Source organism: Leiobunum rupestre, chromosome 4 (assembly GCF_980474605.1).
Source record: "Leiobunum rupestre chromosome 4, qqLeiRupe1.1.hap1, whole genome shotgun sequence".
Taxonomy (NCBI): domain Eukaryota; kingdom Metazoa; phylum Arthropoda; class Arachnida; order Opiliones; family Sclerosomatidae; genus Leiobunum; species Leiobunum rupestre.
In genome coordinates this window covers 8,381,072-8,402,442 of record NC_143387.1, presented here as the reverse complement: position 1 = coordinate 8,402,442, position 21,371 = coordinate 8,381,072, and the positions used below count along the sequence as shown (strand labels likewise).

General features: G+C 35.9%; 1 protein-coding gene across 1 annotated transcript; it reads right to left on the bottom strand.

Moving 5' to 3' along the window:
* Positions 1 to 803: 803 nt before the first annotated feature.
* Positions 804 to 17,965, bottom strand: LOC149946002 (fatty-acid amide hydrolase 2-like). Its single transcript, XM_090172053.1, has 7 exons — positions 17,674 to 17,965; positions 11,426 to 11,645; positions 9,176 to 9,385; positions 8,518 to 8,637; positions 7,867 to 8,021; positions 3,766 to 3,864; positions 804 to 2,003 (listed from the first exon to the last, which is right to left on the bottom strand). Exons 1-7 carry the CDS (start codon positions 17,860 to 17,862, stop codon positions 1,404 to 1,406), a joined length of 1,593 nt encoding a protein of 530 aa, XP_090028179.1. The 5' UTR covers positions 17,863 to 17,965; the 3' UTR covers positions 804 to 1,403.
* Positions 17,966 to 21,371: the final 3,406 nt, after the last annotated feature.

The following is a 21,371-nucleotide window of genomic DNA, read 5'->3' as shown; positions in this document are numbered from 1 at the left end:
CAAACCATTAAGCTGCTATTGGAAGCGTAGTAAAGGTATCTCGCCATATTAGTAAGAGTATAACTTTAAACATTTGTGGTATTTGCAGTATATAAATATATTTAAAATGGTTTATATACAAGCTTTATTAAACTCTAATATCAAATAAATCGTTTTATATTGCTACAGTAATGGTTTAAAATTAAACCAAATAAATAAATGTTAAATTCTCTGGAAATATAAATGGTTTAGAACTAAACCAATTAAATTTAGAATGGTTTTTATGAAATCCTTCGATGGATTGGATTTTGGACAAAAAGTTTATACACATTAATGGTTTAAATTTAAACCCTTAGTTTTTAGAGTGTACTAATAAAAAAAAGTTTAACCTTTGAAAAATTTACTTTTTCGCTTTGAAAATAATTTAAATTATAGATATGTAGATATTTTATAATAAATTGTAAAAGACTTAATGTTTAATAATAAAATAAGAAATTCATGCTTTTTTTATCAATCATAACATAACTTTATAATATAAATACATCAACGAACCAATTATTATAAACAGATGTTTATTAATATCCAATTTTAATACCCATTATTATAGCAAGAACTTTCATTCCAATTTTGAAAGGATGATACAATTATTACCTTGGAAGTTGCCATTTGTAAATATAGTTTACTTTTCCTACAAAATTAATTTTTATCGGAACTCATAGAACCTATGAAGCTAATTAAACACTTAAACGATCAAGCTAAATAAAACTAGAACAAAACTACATAAAAAATAGTAGTTATTTTTTTATGTTAAGTATATTAGTCCTCTTATAAGCGTAACAGTTACCATTGTGTAATATAAATGATGATATACCATGACGATAACCTTGAGACATAATTTTCTTCCATTTATGGTTAATCTCAATGAGGTAGAGTATAAACTACAGATCTAATGGAAATCTGCATCTCACACTGAAAGAAACAGATCTACCTAATACGACTATCAAAGGCTATAGATGACCCCTATATTTTATTACCTTTAGTCTTAGGTAACAATTATTTTTAGTATATCACTTGACGGATAAAACAATGGTAAAATTGAATACGAATCCTTGGAAGCCAAACTCGTTTCAGTTCTAATTACGTAATTAAAATAGTAATAATCATACTGTGGCGTTGAAACGGTACGTAATGAAAAACGGTTTATTATTTTCGGAATATGGCGCCAACACAATTTGATTAAATATTGTGACAGGAGTTTGCATGTCCAAACCAAGATTTTGGATCTCTAGTTTTTACTCTACCGCATTCGTCTCTACTACATTTTTACAAATGTATGTCGATTTGTTAAATATTTTGTTTGGATTGTGTTTCATCTCTACATAAAAAATTGAGGCTAAAACTAATTTTAAGTCTCGTTAGCGTTATTAAAAGACCTTAGATGGGCATTTCCATCCTCCGAATCCCTTTTCGATTTCCCTCGCGATGGACATAGTTACACTATCGCTGTGACGATACCCGACCACCTGAACACCCAAGGGCAGACCGTGTTTGCTTAAACCAGTCGGACATTGGCTCACTGGATAGCCGAGAATGCTGAAAGGAACGGTGTAGGTCACGTTGTTCAACTTCAGGAACTGTTCTTGGTGGTAGTATGGTTGTTCTGGTAAATTCGGATAGATGAAAACTCCGTTGTCTCCCAATATTTCGTGAAGTTCCTTGTCCAATCTGTCCGCTTTGTCGTGGGCTTTGGTCAGAGTGGACTTTGGCTGGGAGAGGTAGTACTTCATGTACGTCATGTAGACCAAAGCATTGAGCGTATGTGGCGATGTCCGCAAGATCCATCTCAGAAATTCCCAGAAAATGTTGAATGACTCCGCACCGCTCCCAGTGACTTCTTCAATCATGCTGGGGGCGTTGGCGAAGACATACTTGGCAAATTTCATTGCTATGATGCCAGACGACAGTTCCGAAGGACGAATCTTTTTCGCTTTCTTTCCAGTAACGCCTTCCAGAAAGGACACCACCTGAAAGATTAAATCATGTTAAAAGAAAACCAACCACCCTCGAGGCAGTCACTGAACTATATCGGTATTTACGACGAGCAAGACGCAATTGCGAAGCTGAAAGGAATAACAATTGTATTGGAAAATAACTTTTGTCCTAAAACGGTATTTGGCACTTTATTAGGTTTTAAGTGAATCCGAAATTGATATTCAACTTGGCAAATTATTATCTTCGTACTGGTTGCAGAGGAACTTATATCAAAAACAAGGAAATCGATGGACATCCTCAAAACTAACATTCATAAGCCTCCGAAAACTTCGTAACAGTAATCAACTCAAAAAACTTACCAATTATCGAAATACGCGTAAAATTGTAAAACCGTTTAAAATTTAGAAACCCTAAAAACTGACCAAAGCGCTTCATTTCAATGTCCAGACCACCAAACCGCACAAATGGTAAAACGACAAAACGAGGCCCACTTTGTTACTGTCAAAGACGTACATGTATTTTTATCCCATTGGGCCCAATTTTGAGGGCCCATTATCCCCATAGAAAGTGTGGTGGGGGGACCGAAACTTTGTAAATTTGTGGTTTGATATCGAGGGGGTGCAAAACGGGCCCCACATTGTCAATGGGCTGCAGGGTGTTTAAAGGAGCCATTGCTTTATGGTGGATGACCAAAAATATTACATTTCTGGCACCTAGTTTATAAGAAGCTAGTTAAAACCCATCGCTGCGCGTGTAGGCAGACGATGAAGAATATTCCCCCTTTAAAGGGATTATAACCTCTAAAGTGTTCTGAACTTTTTTAGGGATTACCTCATCAACAAACTACTAACCAGCGCTGGCCACAAGAGGAAGCGGCCAATATTGGAACCGTTTTGGTTGACAGAAATATTAATATTTGTATTTTCCTTAAATTGAGTCTAACCCGAGGGGTAAGACACTCTGCGAACTCAGTGTACACTGCCGTACCTTTGACAGTGCTAAATGGAACTCGTGAACTCTTGAAAATATGTACCTTTAACAGTGCTAAATGCACGAACTCGGTGTACAGATTATATGAGACTGCCTTACCCCTCGGTCTAGCTACGTCAGTACTAACTTTCCCGACCTACCGCGCTAAAGTAAGGGCCTCTCAGTTGTGTATTTTAAGAGAAATCCAGGACAAAGCTGTCTCTAATCCACTAGAAATGACACGGAAACCAAATTAAGTATTTCCTTAATATCAAGTTACTATTAAATCTTAAGAAAAGAATGTTTATAAAAATTTTGTTTAGTTGTGACGTTTTGGTAAGAAATATTGATAAGGCCTCTTTAAACGCCTGGCATAGCTTTCCATTCCGTGAACTCAATTGCTGATCATTCTAGGAAGTGCTGTATTTTTTAATTCATCGAAATTGTTTAATTCAATAAAAATGAAGATTGTGGCGGTTAAAAACATTGTATTAGGTATGGGTATTAGGTTGCTTATACTTGATCCGAATGACATTTAAACGTACTTAAAATACGGGACTGATGACCAAAATTATATCTCCCGAATATTCTATCGGGAAATTATATAATTATACACTTGGAATGTTTAAGGAAGACCGTATCCATAGATATTCCAAGGGTATACATTTGTTAATTCCTACTTATATTTCTATATTATGGATAGGATTTTTCTTATTTAAATTAGAAGCGCACGAATGCTCTCTATAAATCACTTAATTATCTTAATACCTTGAACTTAAATATTTTAATAATTATAATTTTTTAGTTTGTAATAAAAATATTCGCCTTATTTAAGGATTCTTCGAGTTCACAATCCAACGGTGAAATATTGAATCCCGATGGGTATTTGTCAGTGTAGTAAACTTGAATATCTTTCACATTCACCTGCAACAAAGAGAACAGTTATAAGTTTCAGCATGATATAAATTATTATTCATAATAGACTTTAATTGAAGTCGTTTTTGGTATTTTCAAAGGCGAAAACCGTTGAGAGGAAGAAATGTTAAGAAGAACCCTTACTTCAGTTTTAGCAGAAGTTAATTATGTATTTCTTCGAAGTACCCCATCTCCTTATAAACAAAGTGTGTCAATACGGTATAATGTTTTATGAGAGCTTAACACGAAGTAAAAAGAGGGCGTTGGAGAGGTTGTTAAAAACACGTCTACAAAATTAGAAATTTTTGCACTTCATCGCCGCCAAGTGAGGCTTTTAACGTCGTATGTCTATGGGCAAGTAAATCGAAGAAAGAAAATTGCGCTAGACCATAGACTAAATATATCGTTGCTTCATGTATTCCACCTAGTAGACTATGTAGTTTATTGCGAAACTAGCTCTCAGTAAATATTTTAAAGCGCGCAAACGTAGAGTTGACCCACTTTTTGAGACATTTACTTTTGGTAAAACTGCTTCTTTTAGTTAAATACGCCATATTTCGCCGTTGACAAAAAAGCAATGGAGACGCTGTAGGCCCATTTTAAAAATTCAAAATGTTGTTAGGCCTAACCGAGGGCTTTCGCGCGGTTTCTTCCTTTTTCAAAAATAATCAGCGGTCTTAATGGAAAAATAATTTTTATTAAGTCAAATGACGAATTTAATTGATTCGGTATGGCTTGAAGTTGACTGCTTTGGTTTGGTACTGTAAATGTGTTAACTAGCAACCTGAAATAGTATGTCTAGTGATCCCGAATAGGTTACGAACAAGTTCGCCAAGAAGGCGATGATATTATTTCATTGCACGGCTCTCAATTAAACCGTTATATATCAAGCAGAGATCGGCATTCTAATATCCAACAGAGAGCGACTGCGCTCGCGAGCCCCAGCCTAACCTAGGGCATTGGCGATTTTTGAAGCCCAGAGCCCCCCCGACCTATGATATCAAGTTTAACTGTGTTAAATTGGTTTCTTTAAAATTTTATTTAACAACACTCTTTAGTACAAAAGTTTTTACTATAGAGTGTTTTTAAAATTAAAGCCCGCAACCTTCTGAACGCCAGAAGCCCACGCTGTGGAATCCCCACGCCCAGCCGCGAATAAAAATTTCGTATACTTTTGGCAAGTTATACACGATGATTTTATTAAATTAAAAGTTGGTTTTAATCAATAAAATAATGTAAATATAATTTTTGTACTTAATTTGCATCTATATTTCGATTGAGAGTAGGTCATTTAACCATTTGATTATGTCTTTAAAGGAGAGAAGAGGGGAGGGGAATGGTGAAGCCTAAGGCCTGCTCTTGTATCGAGTATAAATCCTTCAAGATCGCGTTGAAAGAGGTTCCGAAATGACTGACAAATCGAAGTTTTAAATTAGTTAAGCCTAAAGAAGAGAACCTACGAAACTTATATTGTGTGAATGATACTTTACAAGATAAAATTAAGAATTGAAACTATCGAATAGGTCATATTGTATAGAATCACAATTATACTCATAACACAAAGAATACTTCAGAGCTTAAATTTGAACTAACGAATTTCCAATCGGCCAAAGGTATGATGTGCGTTATAAAAATCTAAGACAAGCTTAAAGAGACGAGGGTGACTATTTGTATACTTTTGTGGCGGAGGACCTCGTTTCTTCCCCCAAAAAAATAAGTTGGATGGCGATAACGAGTTAGTCGTTGGCAAGCCAACCGCTGACGAGCCAAACGCTAAGTAACCAACCGCTGAGGAAACCGAACACGAACCAACTGTTTAATATATTACCTATGTATATATTTTTCGATTTATTTTAACCTATGTATATGTATATATTTTTCTATTTAATTTAACCTATGTATATGTATATATTTTTCTATTTAATTTAACCTAAATATATGTAAAGATTTTGTATATTTAATTTAATCTATATTAGGCAAATATACCTAAAAAGATCACTAAAGTTTCTTTTATCATTAGAAATGTGGCTTAACATAATTTGGCAAATATACCTAAAAAGATCATTATTTTGGTTACACTAATTTTAAAAAACAAGGTGATTAAGGAATCTGTAAAAATATTTGTTACTTCAGGTCATACGTTGTAAGCATCGCGTATTACTCCAATAAGTGTCACACTTATTTGTTACTTCAGGTCATACGTTGTAAGCATCGCGTATTACTCCAATAAGGGTCACACTTATTTGTTACTTCAGGTCATACGTTGTAAGCATCGCCTATTACTCCAATAAGTGTCACACTCATTTGTTACTTTCGGTCATATTAGAATGGCCTCCGATAAGTGTCACACTTATTTGTTACTTCAGGTCATACGTTGTAAGCATCGCGTATTACTCTGATAAGTGTCACACTTATTTGTTATTTTCGGTGTTAAATTTTCGCGGTCAGGATGGTATTTCGCAAGACTAAAAATATTACATGGTATTTAAATTTTCGCGGGCAAGATGATATTTCGCGCCACCTATCAATTAGGTCTTTCAATCAATCTATAACAATTTTACACTAGAAGTTTTTTAAATAATGCAGCATATTACATGGTATTCAAATTTTCGCGGTCAACATGGTATTTCGCGCCACCTATCAATAAGGAACCCTTTTCTGTAAGCACTTCTCGATCGAGATCTCTCTCGATCTCGAATCGCTCTCACGAGATGTCGAAAAACGCTATTCTATCAAATATTTGTCGAAAAATGCTACTCGAATTCGATGGACTTCTCGAAGTCGATCGCGTCGTGTCCGAAGCTTACGAGATCGCTTTCGACAGAGGTTTCAACCAATCATCGAGCTAGTAATTCTTTTTAACTACCTCCCCCCCCTTCTCCCGTGTTGCCAAAAAGCTACCACTACCCAAACCGTCTTTCTTAGGGAAAAAAGCAATGGCGCTTGCTATAGCTCGGCTTGTATTGTTAAATATAGCCTTAGAAATCGATAATAGGCGTAATTTTCAAAGATAAAGAGTTATAAGAGACCAAACAATAAATCCTTTGGACTTAGAGCTCGGCGTTTGGATAAGAAATAATAACTTTATTCATTTTTATCCACAAACGAAAATTATCCTTCATCTTTACAGCCGAAATGTCCTAGAGGAGTTAAGGTCGACTCCCTGCCGATTTAAAATGTACCTGTTTCCGACTATAAAACGACTTTGGGCCACAGTCGACCAAATTTCAAAACGTGACTCTATACCGACTATAAATTGTGATGGTTAACCAACTACGAAATAAAACTACGTATTTCCGACTCAAAACTGACTATAATAATGATTAAATATTATATAATACATGAATTATTGAATTACCAATAAAACTTAACAGTGAACTTTCAACAGAGGGCTGTTTATTTCTAGTTCACGAATCATATACATGCAAGTATATTTTCCTACGATTACATGAAAAAAATTATTGATAGAGACAATGATATCTTTTATTTTTTTGATAAATCAAAAACTTCACACCTTTTCGTTTGGTGCTTATTTACTATCTGAATTTCGCTACCATTTAATTTAAAAATAAACATTTGAAGGTCTTTTTCGAGTCGGCAAGCGGTACAAAATGTAGGGTCACCGTACCAACTTTAAAAGGGATCAAAAACGTACTTACGAGGAATTATCTCAAAAACGTTTAAGGCTAGGCGCCCACTGGCTCTCCGTTTCGTATCCGTCCTGCCTTCCTCAAGGCATTGTCTCCGTTACGAAGCAAAGGCTTGTGGAAGGTAGTTCGTAGACGTTACGAAGAGCAGTGAGCGCTTGGCCTAAGATTTTAGCGTCGACAATTGGAAAGCGACTTTTCGACCAAAGCCCGACCCTTTATCGACTCTTTGTGCTACAGGGGACATGTAAAAATAGCAAAAAAGAACTCCGTAAATGTTTCGAAAATGTTCGATTTCTTTTGTGTAATTTCAAGAATAATTTCTTTTTTCGACGAGTTCTAGTGATTTAGTAGTTGGACGTACTTTTTTGTCGAGGTTCAAATCTGGGTTATTGTTGGACATGACCTTCATGACTGGCAAAAGGTCCTCGGCGCTCTTGCAAATTGGCCCGGTAACATTGTATTCGTCGTATTCATTTTGGTAACTCGATGGGTACTGGCCCAGGTTAGAAATGACCTCTGTTAAGAAAAGTGAATATATTTTTTAGCCTTAAAGATTGGTATAACGTGGAATTAAGAGTTAACGTTAATACAAAAAGTAGATCCATGTAATTTTAATTTATTAATTTTACTAATCTTCCTCTTTTTAAAATTAAGTTAACAGAAGGAGATTGACTCACGGGGAAATTCAGAATTGGTAATAAACTAGAAATATTCGAATTTATACCTCTCCAAGGGTAGATTTGAGTTACGCTTTCAAATTTATAAATAGCGTATTTAGTTATACTAAGGGGTAATGAATATGTTTAGACGATCCGTGGGCAATATGGTTGAATTTACCACAGACAGGGATCGTCGGCGTGTGCTTTAACGGCTTCGGAAGACGTTAAATACCGGGCTGATTTGAATTTATAGGAGCTTACTCTTCGGGCATGAGAGGGATTTGGATCGACGCTTCAAATATTCTCAAAATAGTATCTTTCCCTAAGTATAATAAATACATTCTTGAACTTACTTCGAGTTGGTTTGTGTCCAAAGACTCCGCAATAATAGGAAGGCATCCTTATGCTGCCATAGATGTCGTTCGCTATTCCAATCGGAGAGGCGGCTGACCCCACAAGCGCACCTTCACCACCTTCATTTGGAATCAAAAGAGGTTTTCTTAATAGGTCGATTCCAAAGTCAGCAAATGAAAAGTCCCTTTCCCCTGTCTTAGGAAGACTCACTTCCCCTACAGGCCTACATCATACCGCTTTCCGTTTCTGGCTTCTTTCCTACTTTCGGAAGCTGAAGAGAAGATGATGGAACGACGTTACGGTTCTTTGAATGGCTATTCCCAAAAAACTCTTTTCCAACTTTAAAATTTCATAGCAAACAATTGAAAGATAACGCCATCGTTTATAGCACGTCTGATTACTTAAAATCTTTGATCTTGTACAACGATTTATGTAGTTATATAGACGGAAATGGCAATAATAAAAACTCAATAACCTCTTTTGGAACTTTTTAAATAAAAAAATTACAAAACTTTTGCCGATCATTATTACTGAAAGCTCGATTTCATACGAAATGACCCGTTGGTCTTTTTCAAATGATGACTATTTACATTTGATGAAGGATTTCTTGTCAATTTTACTAGATCTAGCTTATTGTTCATTTCTTTAATCGCTTACCACTACTCCCTCCGGATATCCTGGTGAGATCATACGGGTTGTTCGTTCTTCCGTAGACGGTGTTGCTGGCGTCGAACCACATGCAATATTCCGGAACGTTTGTAACGCAAAGAGGAATGGCTCCCGCATTTCTCATCAAAGCAACGACAGCGCTGTCTTCTTTGGCTTTGGATCCTTTCCTCCTTGCCACTCCAGAATCCAACACCAGCTCTTTTAATTATCCAAAAAATGTTTGACTTATTTGATAAATGTAAATTGTGATAAAGGGATAATTAGAAATGAAATGTTCCACAGTAACATAATTTGTTCTGAATAGCTTCCACCATTCACGGGTTTTATAAAGAGGGTCAAATGTGTTTATATCACGATATCAAGAATGTAATCAGGTTATTACGCAGATAGAGAGAGATAGAGAAAGATAGAGCCTTCGCAAGTACCGTAGTGTCTTCATTATCGGCTACAGCGCAGGGCCAAATGGGAATAGGTACCAATTGCAGACCGGATTTTAACTGGCAACAAGTACCAATTGTAGAGGTGCGTCAAACAGGGAGTAATTACCAGCTTCAGCGTGGGGCCAAATGGGAGCCGATATTAGTTGCAGAGCACCAAGTATCTGCTGTAGAGATGGGCCAAATGAGGAAATGTAACCGGCTACAAAGTGGGGCCAAATGGGAGCAAGTACACTCTGTTAAATAAGTCTTCGGCCGTTGGGATTTTGGCACTTATTTGCGATTATCTGAAAAACTATGAATGATAGCAAGTTGAAACCAATTTTATTTTTAATATTTTACTAAAATCTTTCATACCTATGTCTTGATTCACGTGTAGCATTTCCATATCCGCCGGAAACGCGAAATATCGTTTTTGACAACTTTTTTAATAATGATGTTACGCCCCTGAAACCTGCATTTTTGGATTCTAAAGGGTCGATTCATATTTAGAAAGTGCCATTGTTTTCCGGCTACGTCGAACGGCTGCTAAGATATGGCCTATTGAAAATTCGGGTCTCATTCCGAAAATTCTAAAATGCTCGAGGCGACCGAGAAATAATATCTTATTGTTGAGGAAAAAACAACTTTCGTCGTTTCATCAATAAGCATATATATTGATTTAACGAGTTGTTGGAACGGTGTGGTTATATGCCGGATTAATAATATTGATTAATTAAGCATTTTAGAATTTTCCGAATGAGACCCGAATTTTCAATAGGCCATATCTTAGCAGCCGTTCGACGTAGCCGGAAAACAATGGCACTTTCTAAATATGAATCAACCCTTTAGAATCCAAAAATGCAAATTTCAGGCGCGTAACATCATTATTAAAAAAGTTGTCAAAAACGATATTTCGCGTTTCCGGCGGATATGGAAATGCTACACGTGAATCAAGAGAGAGGTATGAAAGATATTAGTAAAATATAAAAAATAAAATTGGTTTCAATTTGCTATCATTCATAGCAGATAATCGGAAATAAGTGCCAAAATCCCAACGGCCGAAGACTTATTTAACAGAATGTACAGGTTACTCTGCCAATGCAATGGTGGCTTCTGATCAGTGTTTTAATCCTGAAAATAGCGCGAAATTAGTAAAATCTAAGAAACCAATGAATGCAATTTCGTTCATGTCGATGGAATATTTATTAGTTCCTTATGAAGATCAAACATTTTACTTTCATGAGTAGCCTGAATTATTTAAGCACATAAGTTAAGCGCCATGTTAATTTATAGTAATTTTTAGTTATTAAAACTTTTAATATAGGCGCTGGTATGCGTAACATCAATTTAGGAAAGAGGTTTTCACCCAAGCTGAATGAAATGTGGAAGTTTTGGAAATCATTAGCTTAACAAAAAACTTTCGGTCAATCACACATTCACATGGTATATTCTCTATTAGACAATTTGTGTTTTAAAGAGCTCCTTATTTCGAAAAATAACTGCAGATGGTTCAATCTGAAGTTTTATTTGCTATAGTGTACTTTCGCAAAAAAATTTAATTGAAGAATTTATCTTTCGATAACAATTAGGCACAAAACCAAATGATGGTGGATTTGGACGGTTTACGTATTACAACTAAATAAACGAGCTTGGATTCTCCGGAAATAAAGATTCATTCATTTTTACGAAAGGTAAAGGTACTTCTCTGTTAGAAATAATTCATTTGTTTCTGCTTTGGCATACTCTTTGGGATGACCATCGAATGATCTAAAATAAATCTCACTCTTTCTGAAAGGGAAGGTAACGTAGGGAAGCTCACTTTTAACTCCGATGGCATTTTTGCTGGTGAACGGCACTCCCAAGAAAGGTTTCTCATGAGCCAACTGCTCCGCGGTTTTTCCAGAAGTCCGGATGTACTCGTCAGCAGCCTTGGCTTCTTCCAGAGCATCCTCAAACCTGTCTTCCACGACGGCGTTCAGCAACGGATCCACTGATTCTATCCTCCGAATATAGGTTAATACGACATCAACGGACGACACCTGAGAGAAAATATTTTTTTAACAACAGGTTTATGGGTTTAGGTAGGCTGGGCTAATTTCCAATATATTTTTCAAACTTAATATAGCCTAGGGAAATGGAGTGGTTTATATCAAGAAGGTAATTATTTATGTTAAGGGATAATTACTATACAGCTAGGGTGTTTTCATTTGATCGGCCCAGGCATTTTTCTCAAAAACCATACCTTCTAGAAATGTGAAATTATTAGTATGTACTCTCAGGGTGGAGATCGTTGTTATTTATTAATTTCAGAAACACGATGAAATTTGTCACGGTTTTAGAATTTGTAGTTTTTGAACGCTAGGTGGTAGACGAAAAGTTTCAATGAGTAAGTTGTAGAGCATACTCGAAAACCATTAATGGAGTATGGTCAAAATCGTACATTTTGTCACTGAAATAATATTTCATGAAAAATAACAAGTTGGCACTACCCAAATGTTTTTACGCCTCATGTTATTGTAATGATTGTCTGAGAAAAATGAACATATATTGAGCCAAATCTTTGTGTTACTTTTACACGAGTATAACGATTCATACTTTTTTACCGGATAAGGTAGAGATAATATTTTTCAAACAAAGCGGTGGCATTTAAAATACTAAAACGGACCCACATTTTAAACGAAGCAGAAGTGCAAACAAAAAAGGTTTCGGAAAATCAGTTGGCATAAATTAGACATTTTTAGAACCTAAAATCTACTTTTTCTTGTTTAATAAAAAACACCAACTGTTTGTCCCTAGAAAACGTGTGCGGGGTCCTACTGTAATTCCTTATAAAATTGCACTTTTTCTAACACTTAATTTGTAAAAGTAAAACAATGATTTGGCTCAAAACATGTTCATTTTTCACAGACAATCATTACAATGACAAGAGGCGTAAATACATTTGGGTAGTACCAACTTGTTATTTTTCATGACCTATTATTTCATTGACAAAACGTACGATTTTGACCATACCAACTCCATTAAAGGTTTTCGAGTATGCTCTACAAATAACTCTTTTTGAAACTTTTCATCTACCACCTAGCGTTCAAAAACTACAAATTATAAAACCGTGAAAAATTTCCCGATTTTTCTGAAATTCACAAATAACAATGATCTCCACCGAGAGAGTACATACTGAAAATTTCAAATTTTTAGAAGGTATAGTTTTTGAGAAAAATGCCTGGGCCGAACAAATGAAGACACCCTGTATTGAGGTGTTTGTTAGCGTGGATTCCAATCCCTATTAGCCCAGGACAGATAGACTAAAAAAGGGCTTGACCCAGAACATTTTCCCATAAAGATGAAAATTGGTACATAGGTAGTTTTGGACCCCAAAAAAAATATACTAAAAGTCCCCACCTCTAGAAAGTGGGCTTCCGACGCCATCTTGGAAAATGGCCGCCGAGCACGCCGGACGTCATAAATTAAATGAAAGTGTCCAAAAATGTTAAAAATTGGTACATTATACATTTAAGGCTTTCTGAATAGTATTGTAATTTTTATTTGGTGTACAACCGTTATTTTGGCCGCCATCTTGGAAAATGGCAGCCAAAAAGGTTTTCCACGTAACTTTCCACTATATGTTTCAATATGTTTGAAAATTGGTAAATAGTTTTATTACGGCCTTTGGAACATGGTTACAAAATCTTATGTATCTGCGACTGTTATTTCGTCCGCCATTTTAGAAAATGGCGGACTGCAATGCCGAATTTCGCATTCAAAATTGAATGATATAGTCCGATTGTTTTCAAATTTGGTAAATTTTTTGATTATGACGCTGAGAACACTATTACAAAATCTTAAAGGTATCTGACGGTTACTTCGTTCGCCATCTTGGAAAATGGCCGTCTGGAAAATATTCACCTTGTCGATAGCATTCTTATAACTAGTTCGAATCACTTTAGGGTTAGATTATTAGCTTTTAAAATCTGGAAAATGAAAACCGTTGATACAAATGTATATGTATATATAAATAAAATAACACATTTAATAATAATAATATAACACATTTAATTAGGAAATGCCCAAAACTATTTATATATTCTTAAAATATTCAATGAAATATTTATCAGTTGCTGCAGCTCGTACCAAGAAACATCCATCTTTCTTTGTCCAAATAATAATAAATGTCGTTGCCCATCTCTCTAGCAAGACATTTCGAAATTAAAACACACCGGTTTATATATGTAGATATTAAAATTTAAAATCTATTAGTCGTTACATGAATAATACTTTGCTTACTAACCATTCTGGAGCAAGTAACCGTTTTCTGATTTCAGTAGTTCATAGAGAGTAAGGAAAGAGTTGGGAGTTACTTCTTTACGGTTACAGAATGGAAACAAATGCTATGGTTTCAAATATATCTCTAACGATTAATATCAATTTTTGTGAGCTTAAATTACTTTTAAATTACCCCTTTACGAATGAGCGTTTGCCTGTAAAACACGAACACACATATTCACACTCATTTCGTGTAACTGTAGAACGACTTGCCCTAAAAACTGCGATTGCAAAAGATCTGGTCTCGTTTGCTCTGCAATGTGTGGTATGATCTGAAGTAACCCTTGGAAATATTTGATTGAAGAAGACGACGAGATTATAATTTGCGATTTGTAAATATTAGGAAGTAGCTGGGGAGCCCGACCTTCGACCGCGTCCCACATAGTTGCATTGATCGTATAATTTGTAAAGCCATCAATTTAATCACTGATATATTTAAGATTTTGTATCTCCATATATTTTCTCATGTATAAAACGACGATACTTATCGTACACCGAGGTAAAGGATTGCACCAAAATTGCTACACAATATCGCGCAGTTTCCTAACAACGATCCAGTGGCGCACCCAGGATTGTTTTCTGGAGGGGGCCCGTGAAGATCAAAACTCTTTCGACTAATTTAGTTGTAATAATTAGAAAAAAACCGAGTTTTCTTTTTGTTCTTGGAGGGGGCCCGGGCCTTCTGCCCCCACCCGCGTGCGCCACTGCAACGATTTGAAGGATCAAAATGGCAGGATTGAATAAATATGATTTTTTTTCTGGTTTAAATTTAATCACTGATATATTAAAGATTTTGTACCTCCAAAAATAACCGTGTACCACTATAAGAAACACATTTGATCGTTTAGAACCGGTTTATTAGATTGTATAACGCCTTTACTCTAAAATTTCGAAGTACTCCTATAGACTCCTCTAAGAAACCTTTTAGACTGCTTTAGAACTCGTACTCATATCAGTAACCTAGCTGACCCCTTTAACGTCGTGTACCGTGTACCTCTATAAATATCAGTGTACTCCTATAAGGAGCCCCATGAACCTCTTTAAACTACCGCCAGAGCCGTGCTATTTTTTTTTGGGCCCGGGGCAAATGTTTTAGACCCCGGGCTCCACTAAGGTTTTCAAAATGTTATTGACTTTCTCCCCCTCCTTCACCTAGGGGCCCCAATCAGTACCTCATGGGCCATATACTGCCAGGACCCGGGGATATAGACCGTTCTCTATTAAATTAAAACACGTGGCCTGAAGAGAGAAAGGAAAGCCCATCGACAGTTCGAATATAAATGATGAAAAACGATACATCGCCAAAGAAAACATCATGTGCTTATTATATAGTTAATTAAACAGTTTTGGGCATTTCCCAATAAAATGTTTCTACAAATAAATGTGTTATATGTGTATCACCGGTTTTCATTTTCCAGATTTTAAAAGCTAACAATCTAACCCTAAAGTAATTCGAAATAGTTGTAAGAATGCTATCGACAAGGTGAATATTTTCCAGACGGCCATTTTCCAAGATGGCGAACGAAGTAACCGTCAGATACCTTTAAGATTTTGTAATAGTGTTCTCAGCGTCATAATCAAAAAATTTACCAAATTTGAAAACAATCAGACTATATCATTCAATTTTGAATGCGAAATTCGGCATTGCAGTCCGCCATTTTCTAAGATTGCGGACGAAATAACAGTCGCAGATACATAAGATTTTGTAACCATGTTCCAAAGGCCGTAATAAAACTATATACCAACAAACATATTGAAACATATAGTGGAAAGTTACGTGGAAAACCTTTTTGGCTGCCATTTTCCAAAATGGCGGCCAAAATAACGGTTGTACACCAAATAAAAATTACAATACTATTCAGAAAGCCTTAAATGTATAATGTACCAATTTTTAACATTTTTGGACACTTTCATTTAATTTATGACGTCCGGCGTGCTTGGCGGCCATTTTCCAAGATGGCGTTGGAAGCTCACGTTCGAGAGGTGGGGACTTTTAGTATATATTTTTTGGGGTCCAAAACTACCTATGTACCAATTTTCATCTTTATGGGAAAATGTTCCGGGTCAAACCGTATCTGTCCTGGGCTAATCACGCTCGAAGAGAATGCTCCTTCCGCCTAAAAGTAATCCAATCAGACTAGTCTCTCATTTGCTGCCTTTAAACTCACGTCTTCGATTTACGACTTTCATTCCCTCTATCGTGCCGGGGGGAATTAATTCTAGGACCGTCTAACTTGATTTAAGTGAAAGTCGCTAGATGACTACGGCCTAAGGGGGTGCCTTGGATATTAGCCTAGCTGAATGTTTTTGTGGGTTTTGAACAGATGATTTCAATCTTCGATTAGACTAAAAATATGTAGATAAAAATTCTGAAAGTTTAATCATTTTTTAACAGCACTGCGTAATTCTTTTTTTTGGAATTAAAATAATCTTTTAATAAAATTTAGTTTTTTGAAATAACGGAAATTTGGTAGTGAAGCATAAATAAATTAATTCTTGGTTATGTTTAAGAGGCACTCTTAAGACACTTTCTTCCAAATTTTCAGCTTTCTAGGTGTGTCAAATTTAAAATTCACTAAAATTTCACAGTAATTTAAAGTATGCTAACAATTTAATACATGTCTTTCTTACTAATAATAATGATTAGTGTTCTGCATATAAATAAATTAAAAGCATTTTTAATTTAACCTAATATTTCTAAGATATGTGTTGCTTACGTAATTAAGGGTAGAAGACTTTTCAAATTGCTACTCTTTGTTAAGTGGTGGAAGGGAGAGTCTTTTGAGAAGTTTGTTTCATCCTAGCTCAGGATAAACTTAGGTCACCTACTTTGTCGAATATTAAGGATGGAAATGCTTATTTTAAAAGATAAAATGATTACGAAATTTGAGCTCTCGGCCTCTTCCGTAATTAAAACCATTTTGAGCTTATAGCTAAGAATTATTTAACGGAATATAATATATAAAATTCATCAGCCTATAACTTTTACAATTCGACAAACTTAATTTAGCTAGCTTAATGTGCAATTTAAAAAAGTAATCTTCTATCGCAGAAAATAATTCTGATAAAGTGCGTGTTTACTAGGATTTGTCTAGACACATGAGATCCATTATCTATGTATACGTACTACTAGTTTATTTTAAGAGTAAGTGATTCATATTTTTGAACGATAAATATTTAAATACGACAGAAGTCAGAGGCGTTTTGGAAGATTTGGCACCCTTTAATACATGCTAAGCCAAATTAAAATGAAATTGATAAATTTAACAAAAAACTTAAAAACTAAAATTAGTATGTCATTAAAGAATTCTTGAAGATTTTATGTAACCTTCGAAAATAATGTAACCCTTAAGGTGACTTTGTCATTAACGCGGTTATTAAATCGTTTTTGTATTTTTATCCAACTAATGACAATTTGAAGATGGCGTTACGCAACATTAGGGTTGCCTTCTCACTTCTATTTAGTAGCTACGTGCGACGTTAGCTCGGTGTCACGTGTTAATTGAAACGCGCGGAAATGTTGTGTAGCGCCATCTTTAGCATAGTCAGAATAAACATTTTCTTCATTCTTCAAGTTCGTAAATATTTAAAAACTAAAATGACTCTTATTTTAACACATCACTTTTTATTAATTAAAATTAAAATGATTTATTACGTTATTCACGTATAAATATTTATTAAAAAGCCGATAATTTAAAGTTACCAATCAGTTTCATTGGGCTTAACTGGATAGACAATTTAGCTCACCTGCTTAGTCCGTATTTTCTGAGCCAGACTGGTGGCTGATTCCAGCAACACATGATCCCTGATGGCCGGTAATGCACCTCTTCTGCTTCCGATGAAAACAACGAGAATCTGGCGCCAAATGATTTGGAAAATACGTGAAATCAGATGCAAAATGTTCCAAAACTGTTCTGGTTTCTGGAATTCACTCATGTTTGAATCCGAAGCTATTTAAGAATGAGACGCCGAAGATCGGTTTCCTCGCAATTTGTAAGCGTGTCACGCCGATAAAATATTTGAAATCTCAGTATAATCATGGAGCTTGATCCACTGGTAGAATAGAAGTAGGCGCTTTTTAAATAACCCTCTTTTTGGCCTTGGAACGGCTCGCAAGCGCAGTAGCGTATTACACTTTTATAGGAAAAAAATTATAAGACTTTACAAGTATTATATTTTAATCGCACGTTTTAAACACGTGTCTAGTACCTCTATCTTTGCCATGTGCACCTCGTTAGATTAACTTTGACGCTGGTCGGTAAAGATTTAGGCGTATTGGCTCGTGTCATTGTTAGTATTTCAAGAAGCTTCTTTGGGTATAGCTCTGCGCGCGTTTCTTAAAGGGCAAAGCAAGTGGCCATGTAGGGGGTAAATTATCTTAGAGATAAAAAAAATACTGCGCATGCGCAGTGTAGTAGTTCTAAAAAATAGAACTGGGGCGCTACTTGGGTAGTGTGTCAAAATTTATAGCCCGGTGTACCTAGTAACATAGACCATACCACCGGAGGCCTATCATCATAGTGCCCTACGCCAGCTTCCACCTAGCCCGGACAGGTGACAAATCCAGCATGGGTAGCAGTACCCTGCTACTGATGGTCGCACCTTTGACGCAAGCCACTCAACCCAGTAGAAGGAGCAGCAATGGGTGGACCAATCCCCACTTCGCACACAGCAGTGGGATTAAGAGTGGATGCTGTAGCAACTCCAGCCGACACCCTACCTACGTAGGTAAAGAGTCAACCCCGTTGGAGAGAGCTCCTAAAGGGCAACGACGAGCACACAGCAGTCCAAGTAACCCGGCACAGCTGGCACTGGAGATCCCAGTGGGAGTCCAAAAGCTCGGGAAACAGGACCGCTGTGTCCTCATACGGAGGACCACCGCCCCACAGCAGGCTACCCAATCCGCCGAGGCGGCCAGTTTGCACGGACCCTCTACTTTAGCCTGAGCCGAAGCTCAGTATCCAACCCAAACCTCACCGAAGTCGGAGGTGGAGATAGGACCATTTGATCAGAGCTATCATCTCCCAGTGTGCCACCGCCCTTATGGGTTACAAGAGCCGGACCCTGACTCCCCGGTAAAACCACCAGTTATTGCACACTCTAACCCATTAAGGGCCCGCTACCTGGGTACAGCCAACTTCGATATTTATCGTGATTGAAATTGGCCGTTCATAGGTAATGATTTACAATAGTTCTTTTTATAGAATAACCTTGTACATCTTGTTGAAATGTTGCCTACCCGCTTCAGCTGTGGATCCGTTTCCTCTCCCACTAAAGAGTTTATGAACTCATTCTTAGGTATTGGCTGAACTATTCCAGGGGAATATTTCAACAAGTTGGGCAAGCGTAAAGACATTTTATAAAATCAAAAATTGTCATGGTACTTTCCTACGGGCAAAATTCATAATAAATTCACACCCTTTATTCGAGGCTGCGAGGCTAGGCTAATAGTAATACTCAGCATTCCTATGTCACCGAATTCTATGTATAATTTTTTAAATATTTTTTATTTTTTAACATTCATTAAACGTAAATTGTGGACTAGACTAAGATAAACAAAAACAATAATCGTGTTTTCTAAATATTACGTCATTCGCTAATATTATTAAAAATATAAATTAAAAAAAAAATCACCGAGTTGACTAGAATCAGACTAGAAACAGCTGTTACTGTTACGGACGCTTAAGACACGGCCAATGGCCATCTTTGATCTCGACCTATAGCGGCCAATCCATTCGCTGAAATTCCGGAAGCAAGAATTTTGAAAACAAGGCTTAAATTTGGAAGTATTTTAACTTTTCGAGTTTGGAATGCTTATCGCGGCAGATTTTCGTTTCGATGTGGCTGACGGTTTTTTTGACGTCACTATGTTATCTTAACAAACAACTACGTGAGAGGGGAGTGCGCGCATAGGGGATTATTTTCTCGTAGGTGGGGCCAAAGCCGTCAGAGTGGTCTTGTCATACGCGATGCGGCAGGATAAGCATTCCTAGTAGAGGTATGGATTCCTCACACTCAAAACTTACTGTTGAACAAACAGCAAATACGGGTTATAATTTACAGCAAGGTGCAGTTGAAGTGGGTTAACAGCAGTTTGTCTTAAAATTTACAGCTTTCTGCTGTATTTTGAAGAAAACAGTAGCGACTGTAAAAATTCATATTCGTACTGTTTTTAAAATGACAGTTATATTAAAAGGAACAATATGAAACCGTGGTTGACGTTTTACTTCAAAAATGCGTAAAATTTACCACACGTTGCTGTTTTATCTGTTATAAACGGCAAGCGCTAGTATATAAAACAACTAATTATTATTTATTTGTCAAAACATTTTTTAAAATCGCACAAGTTTCATTTTAGTTTTAAATATAATAATATCAGATAAAAATATTTTTATATACTCTTTTGTATAAGTAGCATCCCACCCAAAATGATATATTAATTACAACCCTTGTTCATCGTGTGATTAATTATTTGAAACCAAGTTAATATTTTACTTTCCTTTGGTTTCCCCTATAACTCTAAACTACAAAGGCTCGAGCTAAACGTGAATAACTAGAGTTGTAATAATTTTTGATTTATTCGTTTAAACGTTTCTATTGGATTATGATAATATGTTGTCAAAGTTTTTCTTATAATAATGTTACTAATTGGCAAAATTTTATATATTTCTATCATGAATTGATTATTAAAATATTTGGAAATTTATAATTAAACCAATGTGATAATGGTTTGATCCGTAACATTTTTGATGGAAGTTTAAGGTTGTGAATAGGTTCTGTAGTAAATACGTTCGATAACTAAAACTACGGCAAACACTGGATTTTTACAAACATAGGATTTTACTGTAAAAACTGCATGCATTTCCCAAGAACAAGGGAAGAAGGAAATTGATAAAAACCCGAACTCATCTACTCAAGTGTGAGGTTTCTTCTTTATCAGTGCGCGCTTGTCTACTGACCTTTGTTCGTCCAATCATCAAACGACAACACCTAAACAAGAGTCGGCAAGCACCTATAAAGTCTATAACATTTGTATTTCAAGTTTACAACCCAGGCAGAGCGTCCAGGTTCCACCACGAATATTCTGAACTAATATTCTCTATCTAATTTATAGGTGAGAACCAGTTTTTTTTTTTTTTTTTTACCTTTTGTATATATACTCTGCCTGGGTTACTCAAATAAACCCCTGCAAAAAATGCCGGATACGCGGCAGAATACCGCTGCTACGGGTTCAGGGTACGATGCTCTCCTATTGGAAATTAAAAAAATACAAGACTCTCAGAAAGATCAAAACAAATCTCTAAATAACATAATTTCTAGTATAGATCAAACCAATATAAAGTTAAATGATATTGAAAAAAAAATTGTTGACATAACAGACGACATAAAATCAATAAAATTTGAGATAAATATATTAGAAGCTAAAACCGAGACCAGATTTAAGA

Excerpts from the sequence above, each read along its gene's own strand:
- LOC149946002 (XM_090172053.1), bottom strand. The coding sequence starts at position 17,862 with ATGAGTGAATTCCAGAAACCAGAACAGTTTTGGAACATTTTGCATCTG. Across the intron at positions 11,646-17,673 it reads AGAAAATACGGACTAAGCAG|GTGTCGTCCGTTGATGTCGT; the intron begins GTGAGCTAAATT and ends ATTTTCTCTCAG. Across the intron at positions 3,865-7,866 it reads ATTTGAACCTCGACAAAAAA|GTGAATGTGAAAGATATTCA; the intron begins GTACGTCCAACT and ends TCTTTGTTGCAG.